At 39.9% G+C, this 21,033-nt stretch overlaps 1 protein-coding gene across 1 annotated transcript in view; it reads right to left on the reverse strand.

The window, feature by feature from the left end:
- Positions 1 to 1,835: 1,835 nt before the first annotated feature.
- The window catches only part of FAR2 (fatty acyl-CoA reductase 2), a 47,377-nt gene continuing 28,179 nt past the window's right edge, over positions 1,836 to 21,033 (reverse strand). The window contains exons 4-11 of the mRNA XM_084255213.1: positions 19,805 to 19,982; positions 18,545 to 18,589; positions 15,884 to 16,002; positions 15,532 to 15,599; positions 8,928 to 9,099; positions 7,132 to 7,261; positions 3,523 to 3,650; positions 1,836 to 2,091 (exon numbers count right to left, since the gene is read on the reverse strand). Coding sequence (XP_084111339.1) covers positions 1,929 to 2,091; positions 3,523 to 3,650; positions 7,132 to 7,261; positions 8,928 to 9,099; positions 15,532 to 15,599; positions 15,884 to 16,002; positions 18,545 to 18,589; positions 19,805 to 19,982 — 1,003 coding nt within the window. The 3' untranslated portion in view covers positions 1,836 to 1,928. The remainder of the gene's footprint in view (positions 2,092 to 3,522; positions 3,651 to 7,131; positions 7,262 to 8,927; positions 9,100 to 15,531; positions 15,600 to 15,883; positions 16,003 to 18,544; positions 18,590 to 19,804; positions 19,983 to 21,033) is intronic.

The following is a 21,033-nucleotide window of genomic DNA, read 5'->3' on the forward strand; positions in this document are numbered from 1 at the left end:
TAGAGGAATTTTCTTTCCTACAGATACCGACTTTTATTGCTTAACAGCACAAGAAAACTCATTTCTTTAATGCCATAGAGAACACGCTTTAGTGTGTCAATGTGATCCTACTAAGAGCATCAGAAAAAGCATGTATCATATGTTAATTTACATTCCTCTCATGGTATCTTTGGAAGGTTACATGCATAACTCAGCAGTTAAACACAGATACAACACTTGGAGAAAAAGCATTTTTTAATTCAAATTTGTGTTTAATCAAAAGTCAAAATGTGAACACTTGATCAGTGGAATTTATTGAATGACTGAAACACAATAATCAAATACAATTCAATACAGTGCGCTGAATTGTATGCATACAATAATGAAAAGAGTACATTCTTAGAATTATATTTTACCCATTTTCATTTAATTGTATTTTGTTTTCATAGTTGTAATATTTTAATCAGTGTAACTTACAAGTATTATGTAGACATTGCAAACTAAAGATCACCCAGGGCTTTGTTACACAGCTGGGCTAGCTGTCCTGGAAAGTCGTTTTCAGAATTTGGATGAGATTGAGAAAGACACTGCCCGGTAGTGTTCTTTCAAAAATGCCCTTAATGAGTTTAGAAAAATCTCAAGTAATAACTAGGCTAGAAACTTCTCTCAAGGCCTGTACATTTCAAGTATCCAAATGTACCTGTCTGAGTACTGTTATTCCAGAAAGTGAGCATAAATATAATGGCCATTAATATGCTTGCAATTTTCTAATAGTTGTGTTATTTTTCATTGCTTAGGCTTCAGGTAGTGTGTTTGGAAATTTTGTTGTAACATGAACTGGTGAAATCCTACATGCACCGATCTTAAATGTGAGGAAAGTTGGGGAAATATTAATATAGGAACTTGAGAATAAATATTTATTTTACTAATTCATTTCCATTATACAGAAAATACTTTTGAACAAATGAAACAACACCTATTCTTTAGCTTAGTCACTTAAGTGTCTTTTTTGCTCTACATTGTACTATTTACATTGTGCGGTTGGAATGACATAGTAACATATTTTGGTGATCACAGAAGAATAATCTTCCTCACTTTATACAAAAAGACTAAAGCTAGTATTTTCTTTTTTTCTTTTTTTTTTTTTGGTGGATTTCTTTTTTTCTCACAGCAAAGCCAGAGGACTGGGTTTTGTATGATTATAGCCTTTACCTTTCTCTCCCATTAATCACTGTAATCGAGGACTGAACAAAATGAGGAAACAAGCAGGAAACTTGAGAGAAGGGTAACTGTGGAGTCAAAAGATTTAGAAATGATAGTTGTCAATAGGCTAGAGTTCCAATGCAAATATGTGTGGATCTTTCTCCTATATATAATTATTTACACCTCTTGGTTCTTTTTGGGTTTCAAGTTGGGTACCCTTAAGGGTAATGTTGAATGTGAACCCACTTTGCTAAGTCTGCACCCCTCAACCAGGACTCCATGGTGTAACACAGAATTGAAGCTGAGACTTTTCAGGGAAGAATTACATTTCTGATGGCATTTCTAAGGTCATTCTTCCTCGGTTTTGATTTTAAATCTTTACGCTGGGTATCACAGAAGGGCTCCCAGGTCAGAGCTGCCATTCCTTAGCTTATGCAATGTATTCTTCCAGGTTTATTGTGTCGAAATTAATGCTGTGCAGGAGGAAAGAAAAGCTGACCACAGAAAGGGGTGTACGTTGCTATTTTATATGAAAGGGAAGAATAATTTTTCCAAAATTGTGCATGATTATATGCTAGGTTACAACTTTCTTTTTCTCAATGAAAGTAAAAGGGATGACCACATGGCAGCATGTTGGCCAGGCGAGGAGCTGGGGCATGTTCTTGATTATTCCTAATCTTGAGAACTGAAGTTTGCTGTTTTAGAGGTATCTGAGAGGTTCCGGACGAAAGCAGACTGTAGAATGTTTATGCTTTGAATGTGATGGATGCCTTAAAGTAGGAGAGGAATTTGTAACAGAAGCTTACAATGAAGAGCCAGACATTCCGAGCCATCTGAGATCTTGCGATGAGAAGGCGCCAGGTGATGAGGAAGAGCACAGTGTTAAAGAAGTAGCGGATATTTCGTAGCCTGGGAAACACACAAAACCAGAGTTAAAACAGAACTGAAAAACGACTATTTTAACTGAAGTGCAAATGCAATGTTTCGTGCGCGCTGCTGGGGTGCGTGTGGCATGTGATCTTTGGTCTTTTTGCATTGCTGCAGTTATGCTGAATGAGCAGATGCCTGTAATGTAATCTCACCTCATTTCTCATACTTCTCTCTATTCTTAAATATACTTTTTTTTAATTTTTTTATATATTTTTAATAGAGGCATGTTTTTATTTATTTATTTAATTTGTTTTGTTTTGTTGGTTTGTTATACATGCACTGGGTATAGTCAGAAGTGTGGGAGGGTGAGAGAATTCACCAGAGCCAGAGCGGGGAGCAGAGCAGGCAGAAGGACCGAAGTACACTGCTGAGGGGAGCAGCGGGCGGCAGGAGAGGTCTGCACGCCATGTGGGACCCTCCTCCAGTGGCTGGGGAGCAGCTGGGGATGGAACCGGCGCCCCAGAGGCCGCAGGCAGATTCGTAGCCCAGCGCTCAACCGCTGCACCACCAGGGAGGCCCTATTCTTAAATATACTTAGATTGTATTACTACATCCCAGATCTTCAGTGGTGCTTGTTTACTACTAATGTTCTCAGTCTCCTACTCAAGGTTCCTCTCTGTTTGCAATCTATTTTTCCATCTTAATCATCTCTGCATTAGAAATCTTTTGCTTCTACCAGAATTCTAGCAGAATAATAGCAGACTGCTATAATTTTGTCCTTACAGACTCATGATGGAAAGGAATGTAAGGCAGCTAAAGACTTTAGGAGTGGTTAGCTGACTGGCCCATGTTCAGTAGGACCATTGGTTTCCTTCTAAATAACATTATGAGGGGGAAGTGTAGGAAACAGAAATGAGTTCAAAGCTGGCTCCTGTACTTACCAAGTTACCATGGACAGGTTTCTTAGCCCCTTTCTACCTAAATATCTCTGATAAAAATGGGATAAAATACTACTAGCCACACAGGGCTTGGTGAAGACTGAATGACACAGTGCACATTATAGGATATAGTATCCATAGCAGAGGACCTGTAATACAGTGGCTGCTTAAAAATACCCATCTAGGGCCTCCCCTGGTAGCGCAGCGGTTGAGTGCTGGGCTGTGAAGCTGCCCCCAGCCTCTGCAGCGCTGGTTTAATCCCCGACCTCTGGCTAGAGTCCCACATAGAGTGATAGACCTCTCCTGCCACGCCCGCTGCTCCCCTCAGCAGTGTATTTCGTCAGTCTGCCTGTTCTGTTCCCCACTCTGGCTCTGGTGGATTCTCTCACCTTCCCGTGCTTCTGACTATACCCAGTGCTTGTATAAATAAATAAATAAATCTTAAAAAAAAAAACCCATCTACCCCTCATTCAAATTTGTCTGTATAAAATCAGATGCACATAATAAATACTAACTGGCTGATCATGCTTACTTTTTTAATTGTTGTCTTGCTTTTGGGATACCAGACATATCTTCTTTCAGTAAGTACTTCTTAATTCCTATCACATAATTTTCAATGTAGTCCAGCCAGTTCAACTGGCGTATATCAAAGTTGAATACCTGAAAGGCAAGAAGAGATGATGGATTTTCAGAACTGCAGTGCTAACAGTGACTTTGTCCACTTGACTTACAAACATGAGGTGCCATTTGGAACACTTAGGGGTCCTGTCTAAGGGGGTATCTTGAGTTGCTATTTCAAAGACATGGGATGGATTACTATTTATACAGCAAAATTTAAACATCAAGCACAAACTGTTGGCCCTCAGGAAATTGAGAAAAATATAGGGGAACTGGTATGCCTGGTGAAAGCTAATTTCATTTCAAGTAAATGAGGACTTTTAAAAAGTGATGGAATAATATATTGGGGACCAAAACACATTATGCATCTTTTCCATTCTTAAATTTTGGTGTTTTACTATGCAGATTAAACTTTGGGAAGCAAAGGTTTAAGGAGTAGTTTAGCAGAATTTATGTTTATGTTTGCTTCAGAGATGTTTTCCACTATGTCTCTCAGTGAGCCATTATATGAAGTTCTTTTAGGAGTTAAGCAGAAGGAAAATCTGCTGCTTGTTGAATAATATGTATGTCCTCTTTCTGGACAGTGAGTGTCCTTTGCCACCAGAAGCTCAAGAACTGATTCTACCTAATTGCAGTGACTAATAGTCTTTTCTAGACTATATGGATATTCTATTTTTTCTTATCCTTTATATTTTAATTCATATTTTCCCTGGCTGTATGTTTTATTTCTATTATTGTTACATGTGTTTATTGCAAGATACCTCAAATTTGGGGGAGATAATTTGGAGTAATTCAAAAAGAGCAGATGAGATTAACACATTCCTAGAAGCTTTATAAACAGCTGAATTGCTTTCCAAAAGTATCACTAAATAATTACATAAATAGTACCCTATTTTTATACTGTTTCATACTTCTACATTAGATTTCAGTGAGACCCTTGTTTGGAATCCTGATTCCATTGGGTGAATCAGATTGAATTCTGAACCACACCAGTTTGGCTAGTAAATGCAAATATTCATGACTACTACCTTTGTTAAGATTTTTTTAAAGTATATATTAACTCTATTGCAAGTTTGGTTCTTTATCCCAAAAGGTAAAGATAAGAATCCTATATAAAACTTGAAGCCAGGTTTTTAAAAACATGTTTGATCATCTCAAACATAGTGCTTAAGTGAATTTTACCTATACAAGGCATATAAATGTGACTGACATATCTCCACTTCAGTTTTACAGGTACTCAACCATAATTTCAGTTACAAGTAACCACTAGATTCCATAATAAAGTAAATCTAGAACTTGGGTTTGAATCATGATTTTTGAGGCTTATAGGTGAAAAGAAAATCTTTAACTAGCACATGAAGGTAGCATAAAGATCGCTAATATCCAAAGCAATCCTCACAAAAAGGAACTAAATGAAGTTATCACACTCCCTGACTTCAAACTATGCCACAAAGCTATAGTAATCCAAAACAGTATAGTATTGGACTAAAAGTATACATGTAGATCAGTGGAACAGGATTGAGCCCTAGAAATAAAGCCACATATATTTGGACAACTAATTTAGAACAAAGAAACCAAGAGCATACAATGAAAAAAATATCAAAAGATTTTTAATAAATGGTCTTGGGGAAACTGAGCAACTAAAATTTAAAAGACTGGAACTCAACTTTCTAACACGATATAAGAAATTAATTCAAAATGAATCACACTTGACTATAAGGCCTGAAAACATGAAGTACACGGAAGAAAACTAACTCTTTGACATTGGTCTTAGCTGATTTTGTGATTTGTCTTCAATGGCATGAGAAACAATAGCAAAAATAACCAAATGGAATAACAAATGGAATAATAAAAAAGCACAAAAGAAACTATCCTACTGAATGAAAGGAATTATTGCAAATCATATCTAATAAGATATACAAAATATACAATTCAACAGCAAAAACAATCACCCTGATTAAAACATTGACAGAGGATCTAAATACTTCACCAAAGAAGATACACAGATGGTCTACAGACACATGAAAAGATGTTCATCACCTCACAACAGGGTAATGCAAATCAAAACCACAATGAGGCAGCACCTCACACACATTAGAATTATTATCAAGAAACAAGTGTTGATAAGGGTGTGGAAGAGAGGGAAAGCTTGTGCACTGTTGGTAAGAATATGTGTAGCTACTATAGAAAACAGCATGGGGATTTCTCAAAAATTAATGGTGGATGTAGCATATCATCCAGTTACTCCACTTCTGGGTAGCTAAAGAATAAGAAAATATGAATTTGAGAAGGCAACTGCACCTCAGTGTTCACTGCAGCATTGTTTCAACAGCCAAGATGAAGGAACACCAAGTGTCCATTGATAGATGGTTGGATAAAGATGATGTGGTATATATATAGTGGGATACTCAACTTCAATAAAAGATGAAATTTTGCCATTTTTAACAACATGAATGGACCTTGAGGAAATTCTGCTTAGTGAATTAAGTCAGAAAAAGACAAATACAATATGATTTTACATGTATTTTGACTATAGAGAATGAAAGCAAGTGAACAAACAACAAATCTTTAGATTCTGACATTGGAATGGGTGGTGACCAGAGGGGACGTGGGCAGGGGTGGACTGATTGGGTAGAGGGATCAACTGCATGGTGGTGATGAACAGAATCCAGACTTGATGGGAATCAACATAGCACATACAGAGCTGCACATCTGAACTCAAACTTATAAACCAATGTTATGTCAATATAAAAACAGTAATTTATTTTACTAACAAAATTGAAGTAAATTGAATTAAATTCTTCCTCCAAATTTAATATAAATAATGCCATCAGTTTATTCAGTAAAATATCTCTCCATTAAAAAGAACATAACTGTAGGGCCTCCCTGGTGGCGCTGCAGGTTGAGCTCAGCACCGTGAAGCTGTCCTCAGTCTTTACAGCATAGGTTCAATTCCTAGCCAGCCAGGGAGATACCCACATGACATGGCAGACCTCTCCTGTCTTGCCTGCTGCTCCCCTCAGCAGTGCTTTCAGCCCATCTCCCTGTTCTTCTCCCCACTCTGTCTCTGGTGAATCCTCTCACCCTCTTGCACCTCTGGCCTTTTCCCCAGCTCTTGTATGAATAAACAAATCTTTAAAAAAAAAAAAAAGAACATAACTGTAGCTTTGCAGATAAAAGATGATTTTGATTTGACCATGAAAGTGAGTGAGTTTGTGAACAATAAAGTTATTTTCACTTAAATTAGATGCAGTGGAGGTTAGAGGAAAGACAGGCCCTGAGGGCTTACTGGTACCAACACCTGCCGAGAGCGAGCACAGGGTTGAGGATGTGAACACGGCTGCAGGGGCTCACGATCCTTGGTTCTTGCCTACATGACACTCATTTGGGACAACTGTGTTGACCAACTTTCTTAACAAAAGAAAGGAAATTCTGTAAATATGTTTCCTTTGCTCATCAGCCTTGCAGGTCAGGTAGTGAAGGCCGAGAGGGCGCAGCTGGGGGCTGTGAGTGCTGCCCTTACCCTCTGGTCTTCCGGACTGAGCTCCAGCATTAGCATGTCTGTGTTGGAGGTGCTCCATTCCCAGCTGTGGTTGATGAAATACTCCAACATGGACGTGGTCCTTAAGAGGCGATTCATGAGCTTTGTGAACCTGAGGTGAAGACCAGACAGGAGCAAATGTCAGCACACCCCACGTGAAGACTTCCCCCTACTCTATAGGGACTATGACCAATGATTTTTGTGAATTTATAAAAATTATCCATCCTCCACCCCCATTTTCTCCTTAAGCGTCATTTCCTTTCCATACTGTTAAATGAAGGAAAGGGGATGAACTGAAAGAAGCTTATTCTATCAGGAATTTTAATATCAACTCCCTTTCCTCTTTTCTTCATCTCTTTTTCAAGAATAAGCCAAAATAAAATAAAAAAAAATAACCTGAGCAAAATAACTACCCTGCCTGACAACATACTGTCGTTTGTTGAATTCTGAAATCAATCAATCCTCCTCTTTATGGAATTTTCTTGGGACTTAAAAAAATACATATTGATTTGAGGTCCTAGCAGAGGTATTGACTGCATTCGTGACCTAAAAGCAGTTGTCAAGTGAAATACAGATTTAAGAGGCAATAACTTCTTTGTTCATACCCTATGCTGCTGGACACAGAGCTGATGGTTGAAAAGACATCTCTCTAAATTCTCATAACGTTTCAGGTAGGTATCTTACCTGCATTCTTATGAATGGGTAAGTGAGCTTAAGATGAAGTAGCCACCATGGTAAGTGTCAAAGCCAAAATTCCAACCCGGTTTGACCTACCTGACAAAGCCCCTGCTTTCGTAATGTCACCACCCATGACCATTGCTTAAGATGGGCCACATCTGATCTGTGGTTAGGCTTCAGACCAACTGCTATGTCACCGTCTCAACTTTTAACAATTTACAAAGACTTTAGCATCTCATCTTATTCAGGACTTGAACAGGACTCTGAAGTAATCAGGCTTTGTGTTTATCTTCATCTTACAAGAGGATTAATAGCTCATGTTTGCACCTAGGTCTTCAGGCTGTAAATTTCCTCTGGCTTACAGATTTTTATTGTAACCCTATAGGCCAAGCTTGATGGAGGGTTCAGTAATGACCCAGGAATGACTCATGCAATTTTGGGAATTTGGTCTTATTTCTGGTCAAATTCTAATGCTCATATACCTAATAACTTGTGAGGTATTTCTCTCTTTATCTCATGGGAAATTCTTAGATAGGAGGTAAAATTGAAAATAAGCATCATAATAGGGTTCCATTTAGTTACTATCATTTGACATCTACTGTCAATGAGTATTTGTCCACTTCCAACTCATGTGTTTAAACCTAATCCCCTCAATTTGACAGTATTTGGAGGAGGAGATTTTGACAGTGATTAGTGCCCTTATAAAAGAGATCTCATGTGTACAGTTGGGACAAGAACATCGTCCTGGGTTGTGAAAGTGAAAAGGAGCCATTACACACCATCCCACCAGTTAGGTGTGGTGACATTACTATACATTCTAAGACCTATTTAGGAAACCCCAAAGTAGCTCAACTGCTTTTATTTGGGGAGGGGAGATGATTACTTGCTGAATTCATCAAGCAAGTTCCTTCACATTTAGCTTCCTGTCTTATGACAGAGGGTTTTTAGAAGGTGTGAGGTGCTTCTCACTGCTGCCCACATTTAGATGTGTACATCTGATTCAGTTGCTTCTGATCCCGAGCTGAAGGGCAGGCTAAGGACTCTAGGGCCATAGTCCTCCATGCAGGGACACTCCTGAAGCTACTGATTCATCTTCTTACCTGGGCTTCCTTCCTGTAAGCTGCAGGTAGAAGTCGTAGATGATCACAGGAGCCCAGTGGCTGACTGCGTTCCAGCACTGTAATGTGAAGCTGCTGCTTGCAAAGTCAGCATTTGGCCTCCTAAAAGGTTTTTCAAATGGGATTTTTTCAAAGCTTGCCATGATTTGGAGTCCTGCAAGGTGGTGGGGGGAGAAACTGAGTGAGCTGTAAGTCAAGGCCCATGCATGGTGGACGGTGGCATTTGCAATGTGTCAGAATAATAAAGCCTAAGGATTTGCTGTGTAGAGTCAAGAAACAATTCCTGAGAGCAGGCAAGCGGTCACCCACAAAGCCAAATAATGTGAAAGGGTTAAGAACAGGGCCCACTTATTAAAACCTTTACCCTAAAATTTCTTAAGAGGAAGAGTTTTGGTCAGTACAGTCAAGAATTGTCAAGAACTTAGAGCTGCCATTCAGTTTGCAGGCTCTTTTGTCTGATCTGAAAGCCCAGGTACTTGTTTCTTTGGTTGGGTCATGACTTGCAGAACTATCAGGAAAGCCAACATCTTCCTGAGGCCTTTGTAGCAATGGCAAGACATTCAGTCTCTGCCTGTGGGAATATGTTGGACTCCACTGTCCATGCTCATGTCAGAGGTTTTTTTTTCCCTCATTATTTATATTATTGCTCAGATAAAACCTAGCTAAACCTTTAATGTATATTTTTAAAATCAGTAATTCCTTTTCAAAAGATATTCATTGAATTCATTTTGGTTTTATGTGAAATTCTCATAGAATACGCCTAAGTTCACCATTCAGTTATGACAAGATATCAGTTACTAAGGTAATATGATTACTGCCTCCTGGAAACATAATACCTGGAAATCTATGTGAAAGTTACATGCCCTACAGAGAAGAGGTTCTAAAGAAACATCTGGCCCCTAGGCACAGGTGCTTGAGAGGGAAAACCAAAAGCCGTGCACAGTCTGTAATATGAGAGACTCCACTATATTGATCTCTGATCCACACATCCACTGGGATGCGTAATAAAGGCTGGTATTTTGCAGCTCTATGGCTGGGCCCTTAAGACTCCTCCTAGTCAGCCTTTCCAAATACACAGACAACATTTGCTTCTCATCAATCTTCCACCTCTAAGTGCTAATTCAAGTATTTGGTTGTTCAGCAAAAACCTCTGGGGTCATCCTTGATTCTTCTCTTTCTTTAACAACCCACATTCAATCCAAATGACTGCAACTTGTAACACCGCATGTGTGTGCTCAGTGGCCTCAGCCATTACAAGACCCCACACCATCTGCCGCCCTCTTCAGAGCCACCAAAGTGACTCTTTGAAAGGGTAACTCAGAATGTATGCCTTCCCTGTTCAGGGCGCAGTGAGTCTTATCACTTAAAGGGAAAGTCAGACTCCTATTCCCAGTCTATGCAGCTTTCTACAATGTGTCTCCTTACACCCCAGGCCTGTGGACTTTACTTTCTTCCATTGTCCCTTCCATTGTCTCTGCAATAGCCAGATTGGCCTCCGTGCTGTCCTTGAACATGAAGATAGGGCATCATGTGAATTTCTCCTCCCCCTAGGAAACTTCCTCCAGCTTTCTCTCTTCATTCACATGTCTGCTAAGATGCCACTTTATCTTTGATAAGGGCTTTTCTTAATGACAAATACAAAACAGCACATTTGCAGTTCATTCTTTAGTTTGCTTTATTTTCTTTCTAGAACGGAGTCATATCTAGTATGTATTTCTCCCTATAAGAAAATAGTACTAGAGATCAAACTATTTTGTTTTGTTCATATGTATTTAGTACCTTGCATTGTAGCTGGATGATTTTATCACCCAGTAAATATTTTTCACTATGCAAATGAATAGATGGATGAATGTCTTAGCAACACAACAACTACTTTCCATTTCTTGACTCTACACATTAACTATTCTTATTTAGCACTACATACTTGTCAGGCACTATGATAGGTGGTAGGGTACAATGCACACATGTTTGCTGTCCTTAGGAACTGGCAGTCTAGGGGATGCAGACAACTAACACTGACATTTAGTACCTGAGAATTATGCCAGAGCCCAGCACACTTTGCGCTGGAGGAATATACAGGAAGCATTTGATTCTGGTGCCCAGGGTGGGTGGCGTGCAGGCAGCTTAGGAAAGGTTTCCTGAGAAAGTTGTCCAAGTGGCAACAGCAGATATTTACTGACCCAGTCACGGGGCTAACAACTCCATCGCATTCAATCCTCCCACAAGCTCTCTGAAGTAGAATATTGTTCTTACTTGTCCAGTAAGACAAGTAAGGGCCTCCCCGGTGGTGCAGCGGTTGAGCGCTGGGTTGAGAAGCTACCTGCAGCCTCTGCAGCACCGGTTCGATCCCCGGTTGCTCCCCGGCCACCGGAGGAGGTTCCCACATGGCGCGCAGACCTTTCCTGCCGCCCGCTGCTCCCCTCAGCAGTGTATTTTATCAGTCTGCCTGTTCTGTTCCCCACTCTGGCTCTGGTGAATTCTCTCACCCTCCCGTGCTTCTGACTGTACCCAGTGCTTGTATAAATAAATAAATAAATCTTAAAAAAAAAAAAAAAGTAAGACAAGTAAGACTCAAAACTGACCTGCATGGAGAATGAAGTGATTTTTCCAAGTTCATGCAACTAACGGTTGGTAGGGCCTAGTACAGGGTGGGGGCTGCACAGCAGACAGTCTGTGTGGTCATGGGCTCTGTCTGGTGTTGTGTCCTCACAACCAAGAGCAGTGTGTGTTCCATGAATACAGGAATGAATGAATGGACTGTGGTTTAAATCCAAGTCTAGTTGACTTCAGAGTCCAAAACTGAAGCCTCTGACCCCAAAGCCATCTCATACACAATTGGAAAACTGAATTTAGAAATTAAAAATCACACTTCTATATACTCATAGGTTATGGTCCATACTCATGGAAAAGTTTAAATGCTTAAAAATAAATAGTATCAAAATGTTATAGATTAAAACTTGTGGGATATAGCAAAAGTGGCATTTGAGGGAAATGCTTACACTAGAAAAGCTGAATATTCATGAGCTATATTTCGAAGTTAAAGAAAAGAAAAAGAAGGAAAATGAATAAGAGGAAGGGAGTAATAGAGAAAAATCAAAGTACTGGAAAATAAAGAATTTTCAAGAATCATTAAAGTCAGAAGTTGGTGCTTTGGAAAAATAACCTTCTGGGAAGGTTACTGAGGAAAAAAGAGAAGTGCAATCACTGATATCAATTATAGGTGACATAATTACAGATACAGCTCAGGGCAAAAAACACTGAAGTGCTGTCATCAACAATTTTGTGTGAATACAGAGTCTTAGTAACAGAGACAGATATAACCAAACTGATTCAGGCGAAAACAAAATCTGTGAAATCCTAGAGCTACTGAAGAACTTGAAGTGGTAAAATAATCTCAGAAAAACTCACAAACCCAATCCTTTTGTGAATAGATCACTCTAATCTGACACAAGCTCTCAGAAAAGAAAAATGAAAAAAAAATTCACCTCAACACATTCTATGAAGTGGATAAATGGATGCCTACATTAGACAAGCACTGTGGAAACAAAAAGCAGACAATAGGCTCCAGGATGAGCTGGGCCATCCAGGAAGTGTAAGCTGGTGGGAAGTTTTAACATTTGAAAATAGGAAAATATTTGGGTGATTAAAACTGATTAATACTGATTAAAAAATAGTGACAAATTGCTTTCTGATTAAAAGGCAATGATAACCACTACTTCCATTTCTACTCAATATTATATTAGAAGTTGTTTCCAGTGCAGTAAGACAAGGAAAATAAAGATTTGGGCATGTAAAGGCAGAAGAGAATGATGCATTTTTGCATAAAAAACAGAAAAAAATACTTCATGACATTTCCAACAACCCAATATTTGAAGATCAAATAACTGCCTACATAGAAAACTAAAAGGATTCTCTTTGTAATTACTAGGAGCAACAGTTTAGCAAGATGGATGGCTATAAGGTTAATGTATAAAAGTCAGCTGCATTTCTACACACCAACCACAAACAACTAGAAAATAATTTATACCATTAAAATTAGGCAAAAAGTGAAAATTACCTAGGTTCTAGATGTAAATATGACAAAAGATGTATAAGACCATATGCACCAGAATACACATTTTTTTGAAGGAGATTAAAGAAGATGGGAGGATGATCCTGAGCTCACAAGGCCAGCTTTCAATCACTGTTGAAAGTCATCTTGAAAATAACCTAGGGTGCTCATTTTACCATACACAGAGACAGTAAATGCTCCACTCAGACTAGGAGGGGGAGCTGTTGCTTTAAGTGGAAATAGAAAGCAGGTCTCCTGCCTCTCTTGAAGGTTTAATAACTACTCCGCTAGTGAGTCTTATGATTGAATTCCAATCCCTCTAAGAGGGAGACTTCAGATTCCTGGGTTCTTCAAAACATCAGTAGAGGCTATGCATGTCCAACCTGCTCCATCCCAGGCCTAGTGGTCTCCACAGAAAGTGTTCTGACCTCTCCTTTACAGGTCTGATAAGGAAGCATAAATGGGCCTCAACTTGAATCCAAATCAACTAACTGGTCACAATTTCCAGAAAATCTGTGTTAAAAAGCATGCCAGGACAAAGTTTGGGTGCAGCGGAATGAGTGCTGGATCAGCCAGGAATGTCTGCCATGTGTATGAGAGGGTAGAGGGGGCATGCGCGTCAGGTACTTGTCTTTGCCAGAGACATTCTACATGTCCACACCTATCACAGAACGAGCAGGGTGTCCTGCATCCCACAGTCACACTCCAGTGTGGTGTCCTGGCTCACAGTGGGATGTGTGTACAGTCTGACCTATACACATAGGTCATTGGGAAAGCAAAGGTATATTAGTAGCTAATAAGAAATTCTGCAGGTAACATGACATACACCTACCCATCATCACCATTAGAAGTTTAAGTTGGACTCAGAGACATTCCTGTGGGTTTTATGTGAATAGATCCCACCCCTTACATGTAGACTCATCAACAGAGGGTTTGTGTCCTACAGGCTTTCTCAAGCAGGTTCCACCAGTGTCAAGAATCATCTGGATGCTTATTAAAAATACAAGTTCCTCAGAACCATCTGAGGCCTAGGACCCAGGAATCTGAAGTCTCCCTCTTACATGGATTGGAATTCAATCATAAGAATCACTAGTGGAGTGGTTATTATACCTTCAAGAGAGGCAGGAGACTTGCTTTCTATTTCCACTTAAAGCAACAGCTCCCCCTCCTAGTCTGAGTGGAGCACTTACTGTCTCTGGACTGCATGTGTAAGGTAAAATGAGCACCCTAGGTTATTTTCAAGACCACTTTCAACTACAACATTCTACAATTCCATAAAACAGATGATAAACAGTATGGAAAAGAATATTTTGACTCTCAGAAGCAGAATTTAGAGGTAGCAATTTTTTAATTTAAGATATCTTATTTGTTTCTACTTGTACCTCTTTTCTGAGTAATATATTAATTTTGTTATTGAGGTAGAGGAGATATATTTTTATTCCAACTGCTTTCAAAATTATTTAGATATATGATTTAAATAACTGGATGTATAGTCTAGAGAACTTAGATGGTAATAGTTAATTTAATTTCATGTTTACGGAAGTAAAAACTGTGAATAGAATAATACAAAGCAGTGTGCATGCTCTGAATTGGAAATCTGATTCTAACCAATTAAGTATATTTCCTTTTTTTCCCTAAAAACTACTATTGTTCAAACAACAGCTAAATGATTGAAATGTTTTAGATATTCACAAGAAAATAAAATTCTGGGGCCTCCCTGGTGGCCTAGGGGTTAAGTCTCTACACTATCACCACCATGTCCTGAGTTCAATTCCTGGCCAGGGAGCTAATCTACATATGGCACAGCACATCTCTCCTGTCCCGACAACTGCTCCCCACAACAGTGTATTTCAGTAGATACACCTATTCTGCTCCCCACTCTTCTGCTGCTGAATCCTCTCATCCCCTGAACCTCTGGCCTACAACCTGGTTCTTCAACAGCCCCCCCCCAAAAAAAAAAATTAAATCCTAAATTGACCTAAGAGTGTCTTGGTAAAATAATTTTCTATTATAAGCAGGATAAATTACTTCAATAAGAAATTTTCAAGGTTACACTTCTGGCTAACATATAAATTGATGAAGATTATCATTGACTTAATAAAAAAAGCCATTATTATTACTGAATTTTTCTAAATCTACTTGGTCATCTACCATTTCATATCCTCTGTGGTGTAGCAAGAGGGGAAAGGTATGTGGATGGAAGCAACTGCCTGACAGGCAGTAATTATCACTGACATTGCTTATAATTGCTGATCTTTACCTGGTTTTACTTTAAAAAAAAATCTCTATGGTGGCTGGACCCTGTGCTGCTTACAATTATGGAGGTGTTCTCCCAATTCCTTTCCTTGGGAGGCCACGTAGCTCACTATCATACACGTACAATTTGCAACTGTTTGATCTCTTGACTTCCTCTTTGTCTTTATTACCCTCAAACCCTACGCTCCAAGACACTTTGTCCACTTTTCCCCAGCAGCACACACTAACAGCACATTGGCAGATTCAAGCAGTCAAAGTTAGATCACTATGTGCACTTACCCATCTTGCCCCAGTTACAGGGATTGAGGTTACCAGACGTACAGTGGTAGATTAATGTTGACTTAGGTCTGGAAAATGAAATAAAAATTAGTTAACTACAACAAGATGGAGAACTAATGGTAAAAAGATAAGGGAAAAGAGTTTATTACTTTATGGTCAACCAAGTGGCAGGCAGCATCTATAAAGCATATTTGTATTACATGTGAAGGCACACTTGGATTTGTGTAAAACTACTGAAACAGACACCATCTCATATTTGGGGTCTTCTATAATCAAGTGCATGTATTTTGGAAATATGCCTATTTACCCTCCTCCTCATCAAATGTTTGCGAGCTAGCTCAAGCATCCATACCTGTGAATTGCTGTGTACCATCCCACGGCCAAGGTAAGGTTGACAACCGTATCAACTGGAATTAAATCCGCCACTGCCAATGGAGCCGCTTTTATAGCCCGAAGTAGCCCTTTCCCGGCCTGCAGGAGAAAAAGAACAGAAAATATTCGACCAGGTAGTATGTAACAGCTGAAGCTAAAGTATTTATTGGACAGATAACACTAATGCTGTTAGTAATAGTGTTAACATTGACTCACTGCTTACCAAGTCATCAGGCTACAGCTGATTTATCTCAGCCTATTCAACCTCCAAGCCAAGTTCATCTCAAACGCCACCATTTCCATGAACCACTACTACGTCTCACGTTCTTTGAGGCAGTGGAATGCCTCAAATTTTTGAGGGGTTAATATATTCAGTTAAGTAAACACCGAGAATAGGCTTTCACATCTTAAAAATTAATTCATAAGACATTTTAAGAATAAAGATTTCCCATAATACTAGCTTGCCATTTAAATGAGGAGGTTTTCTGCTATTGTTTACTAAATTACATGCAATAGTAGAGACCCAAAGTTTAAGAAAACATTTAAAAAATTAATGAAGTAATATAACAAAACCTTTTTTTATTACTTGGGGAAAAGTCACTTCTTTAGTAACTTTCTTTTTTTAAATCTTTTTAAAAGATTTATTTATACAAGCACTGGGTACAGCCAGAAGCGCTGGAGGGTGAGAGAATTCACCAGAGCCAGAGTGGGGAACAGAATAGGCAGGCTGACGAAATACACTGCTGAGGGGAGCAGCAAGCATGGCAGGAGAGGTCTGTTGCACCATGTGGGACCCTCGCCGGCGGCCGGGGATCAAACCGGCGCTGCAGAGGCTGCAGGCAGCTTCGCAGCCCAGCACTCACCACTGTGCCACCAGGGGAGGCCCTCTTTAGTAACTTTCTTTAACACGCAGATAGACTCAAGAATTGGGAATTATTTACATTAATTAAAGTCATTTCAATAAATATGTCAGTTAATAAAAAAAGTCATGTTTATTTACTTTATGAAGCAATTGATTATTTATACCCTGCATGTTTCTAACATTAATTTGAAATGGTTAGCACTTTCTTAGGATACCAATTTCTGGAGTGTATGCCAAAGGTACAAGGGGTCAGAGGATTCAACAGAGACAGAGTGGAGAGCAGAACAGGCAGATCTACTGAAATACACTGCTAAGGGGAGCAGCAGGTAAGACAGGAGAGGCCTGTTGTGTCATGTGGGTTAGCTCCCTGGCTTGGGATCGAACTCATGATGCCACAGTGGCTGGCAATAGCTTGATAGCACTGAGACTTTAACCCCTGTGCCACCAGGGAGGTCCCATTGATGCCCCTTTTTTAAACATAAGAAACTAGCTTGGAAACTTGAACAAATTTGAATATGCAGTATTATAAACAATGTAATAAAACTCACTCTGGGATTATGTTAAAAGAATCATGTTCTAAGTTATCAAACATTACCCCAATTGAGCCTTAAGAAAGAAAGAATTAAAGAGAGGTAAGAAACAGAACGACAGTAACAGCTAGATAAAAAAAAATCACAAAGCTTATCCCTTCATTCCTCTCTTTGCCAACTAGTCACAAATTACTGTTGCCTGTTTGTACTTCAGTTGATGCTGGACCTAGTTCTGAGAACAGTGGTAGAGTCTAAAGCCTGAGATCCCTAATAAGACTTAGACCCCGGACTTCCCGGTGGCACAAGGGGTTAAAACGCAACCTATGAAGCTCACTGCAGCCACTGCAGCACGAGTTCAATCCCCAGCCAGGGGGCTACCCACATGGCACAGCAGACCTATCCTGTCTCATCTGCTGCTCCCCTCAGCAGTGTATTTCAGTCAGTCTGCCTGTTCTGCTCCCCACTCGGTCTCTAGTGACTCCTCTCACCTCTGGCCTGTACCCCAGTTCTTGTATGCATAAATAAATCTTTTCTTTTAAAAAAGACTTAGGCCCATTAGAACATTGAATATATTAATATATTTATCCTAAAAAGTGGAGTTGGGGCCCTGAAATGCCTTTGTGGGACCCGGGAGGCAACACCATGGAGGCCAGGCTGGCCGTCCACCAGGAGAGGGCACAGAGGACTGCTGACCCACGGGACCCAGTGCAGCTGCTCCTCCACCCCAAGGCTGGTGTTGAAAAAGCTGCCCTCTGTTCATCAATTTTTATACTTGAAACATCTGCTATCATTGGTAGCGCTCTTGTAGTTTTAAAAGGTATTGAAGTATTTTATGTCTATATAGTTTCCATCCACACACATGTAAACACTTGTTTTTTATAATCAAGAATTTAATCATCCCTGTAAATATGATTTTTATTGCAAACCCAGTTCCCTGCAGTAATTCAAGCTGTCAAGTAACAGAGAAAAGGCGGAAATACCCCCACCTTGTGGTAACACAAGGGAAATACAGACATGGTGCTTGGTGTTCTCAATGCTTCCCCAAAACCCCTCATAAATGGGGACTGATGAGATCACAGTTGCTCTGTTTTCCTGATAATAAAATTTACTGGTAATAGTGAGTAAATTTGCCTTATTTCTACTTTCAATTGTGCTAAAGTAACATTTCTGATTTTGGGTCATGTACTAAGCAGCCTGTTACTCCCCCTATGAACTATCAAAACGTTTTTCCCCACATCACTCTACATACCGCAATAATGAGTCCACTGGGTCCATTTAAGTTATCAACCCAACCCTAAAACAGAAAAGGAGTGATTGGTTACATGTGTGAGAAAAATCACAATACCTTTGGAACATAAGCAGTCAAATTTTATGAATGTCCAGTAAGACCAATAAGACCCCAGCCAAGAGAACTCCTTAATCCAGCATTTCTAAGATCACAAGCAAAGATTAGAGGCAAAGCACTGGGTATTTTCTATACTTGATTTGTGCAAGCCTTAAAATTCTGCAGCATTTTCTCATAGCAGGAGTCAAGGATGTTTTCAATTTATTGTGTGACCCCTTAGGTATGACACTGGGCGTTGTCTTTAACAGCATGATCTGCTGACCCATTCACCGGCATCATTCTCCACCTCCTGGGGCCTGATTTTAATCTCTTAGGGGAACATTTCAAAGATGATTCGAAGAAATTCCTTGGAAACTTAAAGAGTCACAGTGTTCATATATTAGTGTTAAGCATGCTTAGAGATGTTAAAGATATGTACAGGAGCAGTTAGAAGAAAATCTCTAAGCTTTAAGCAAGTGAGTTGGTTTTATGTCTGCTTATCTGCAAAAGTCAAAATGTGTGTGTCACACGGGAGAGGAGGTGGGAGAGGATGAAGCGATCAATCTTGAGCCTTTTACGAGGGAGCAGGTGCTCCTCCTCTATTTTTCATTTGATCGATGTTCAAGAGTGGGTGGTGTTAGCCTGTCTGACAGATGCAACAACTTAAGGTTGTGCTGTTAGTAAGTACTGGAGCTTGAATTGTCTGGCCCTATAGCTTCATAGAATGGGCTCTGAGGAGATGGTATAATTTAAAGTACTTTTAAAAAAAAAGGATATAGAGTTATACAGAGGGTAAAGACATTACTCCTAAGCTGACAACCTTCTATCTGTTTTGTGATTCCTATTAATCCTGGCATCTGTAAAATCACAAATCTGGCCATTGAGAACATTCTGGAATATTTAAACAATGGCCAGAAGGCCAAGAAATTAAACCCCCCCCCATGAGAATTTTGAGACTAGGATTAAGGAGAAATTATTTAAGATCTCTACCACCTCTAGGATGTCAGTGTCAGTGTAGGTAAATCCTGAACCCAACATGGAACTTTGCCTTAATATAACAGGCTGGTGTTTGAGTTTCTGAACCCAGGCACACCCTGAGAAGAAAAATCAGAGGGAGAGGAGAGAGTACTGGGTTGGGAGGAGGCCCGTGTGAAGGCCAATCTGGGGTCCAGCGGGGGGACTGACCGGAAAGGGCTCCTGCCAGGTGGCTCCCACGATGGAGGGCCTGACAATGGCGATGTTGAGGTTCTCGCTCTCCTGCTGCACCACCACCTCTCCCAAGGCCTTGGTGTAGGTGTAGGTGTTGGGCCGGTCCCCGATCAGCTTGGGTGTGATCTCATCGATAATAGCATCATCTAGCCATCTGAAGGTAGAGCGAAAAAGGCTTCTAGCAACTATGTGGGATAACAGACCAAGAAGAAAATGGGAGACGTGGGCAATCAAACAAAACTTGCACTTTCTAGCCCGAGTTCTGGAATGCAAAAGCGTCACCGAAAACCACAGTGGAGCGTACAACTCTCCCAGTCCCAGCTCACGGATGAGCTCTTGGCTCAGCAATGTGGAGCCCAACCTGACCATCAACACCTGCTTCCCTCTCCCAGAGAGATGCAACAACTATGCAGTCTGTGACTTTACCTGCACTGTGTGTGTGTAAGGACACACACTGAACATGTCTGTGACATACCAGGTGTTGTGCCAACTGCTGCAGTCAGTGAGGCTCTCATCCAAGTGGCTTCCAGGCAGCCCAGCTCACTTGGTGCTGTCCAGTGAAAACCCAATGCACCAATCTTGCTGCCTTTAGATTCAAAAAATTCCATTCCATGCCTCCACTAATACAAGTGATGACATTTGGCAGATTTGCCATCTATTTTAGCAACTTAGGGAAATGTTTTGAAGGTCTGTTTAGAGTCAATGCTGACAACCTGGTCATTCTTCGCAGAAATTCCAGCCAATTCTGAAGTGCTCTAGTAATGATGGATAGTCTGTCAAGTGAGGGATTATAGTATTCTGAAGCAGCTATATATAACAGAGCGCTGACTGAACACCTCTCCTTACAAGACATATCATGAACTGGTTACCATGACATCAACCTACTCTATTTTTAAAAATATGTCAGAAGCATTTTGATAAAACTACACTTCTCTAAGAGAGCAACGTGAACATTAATTATTTAAAACTTCTTTTAGCTGGCAGATCTATTTGGTAAAACTTCTTCTCTCATACAGTTTTTAAAAATTAGGCAACCAGAAGCTGTTGGTACAATTTTTATAATCCATTAACTAGTCCATTTATTCCCATTTTATAGAAGTGAGCTCAATTATACTATTTTGATTGTAGAAAAAAATGCGGCTGTCACTGCTGACAAACTGTTGGGCACGTATAATGTGTTCAACACTGAGGCTGCTTCAAGAACC

Source organism: Talpa europaea, assembly GCF_964194135.1.
Source record: "Talpa europaea genome assembly, chromosome: 15".
Lineage (NCBI taxonomy): Eukaryota > Metazoa > Chordata > Mammalia > Eulipotyphla > Talpidae > Talpa > Talpa europaea.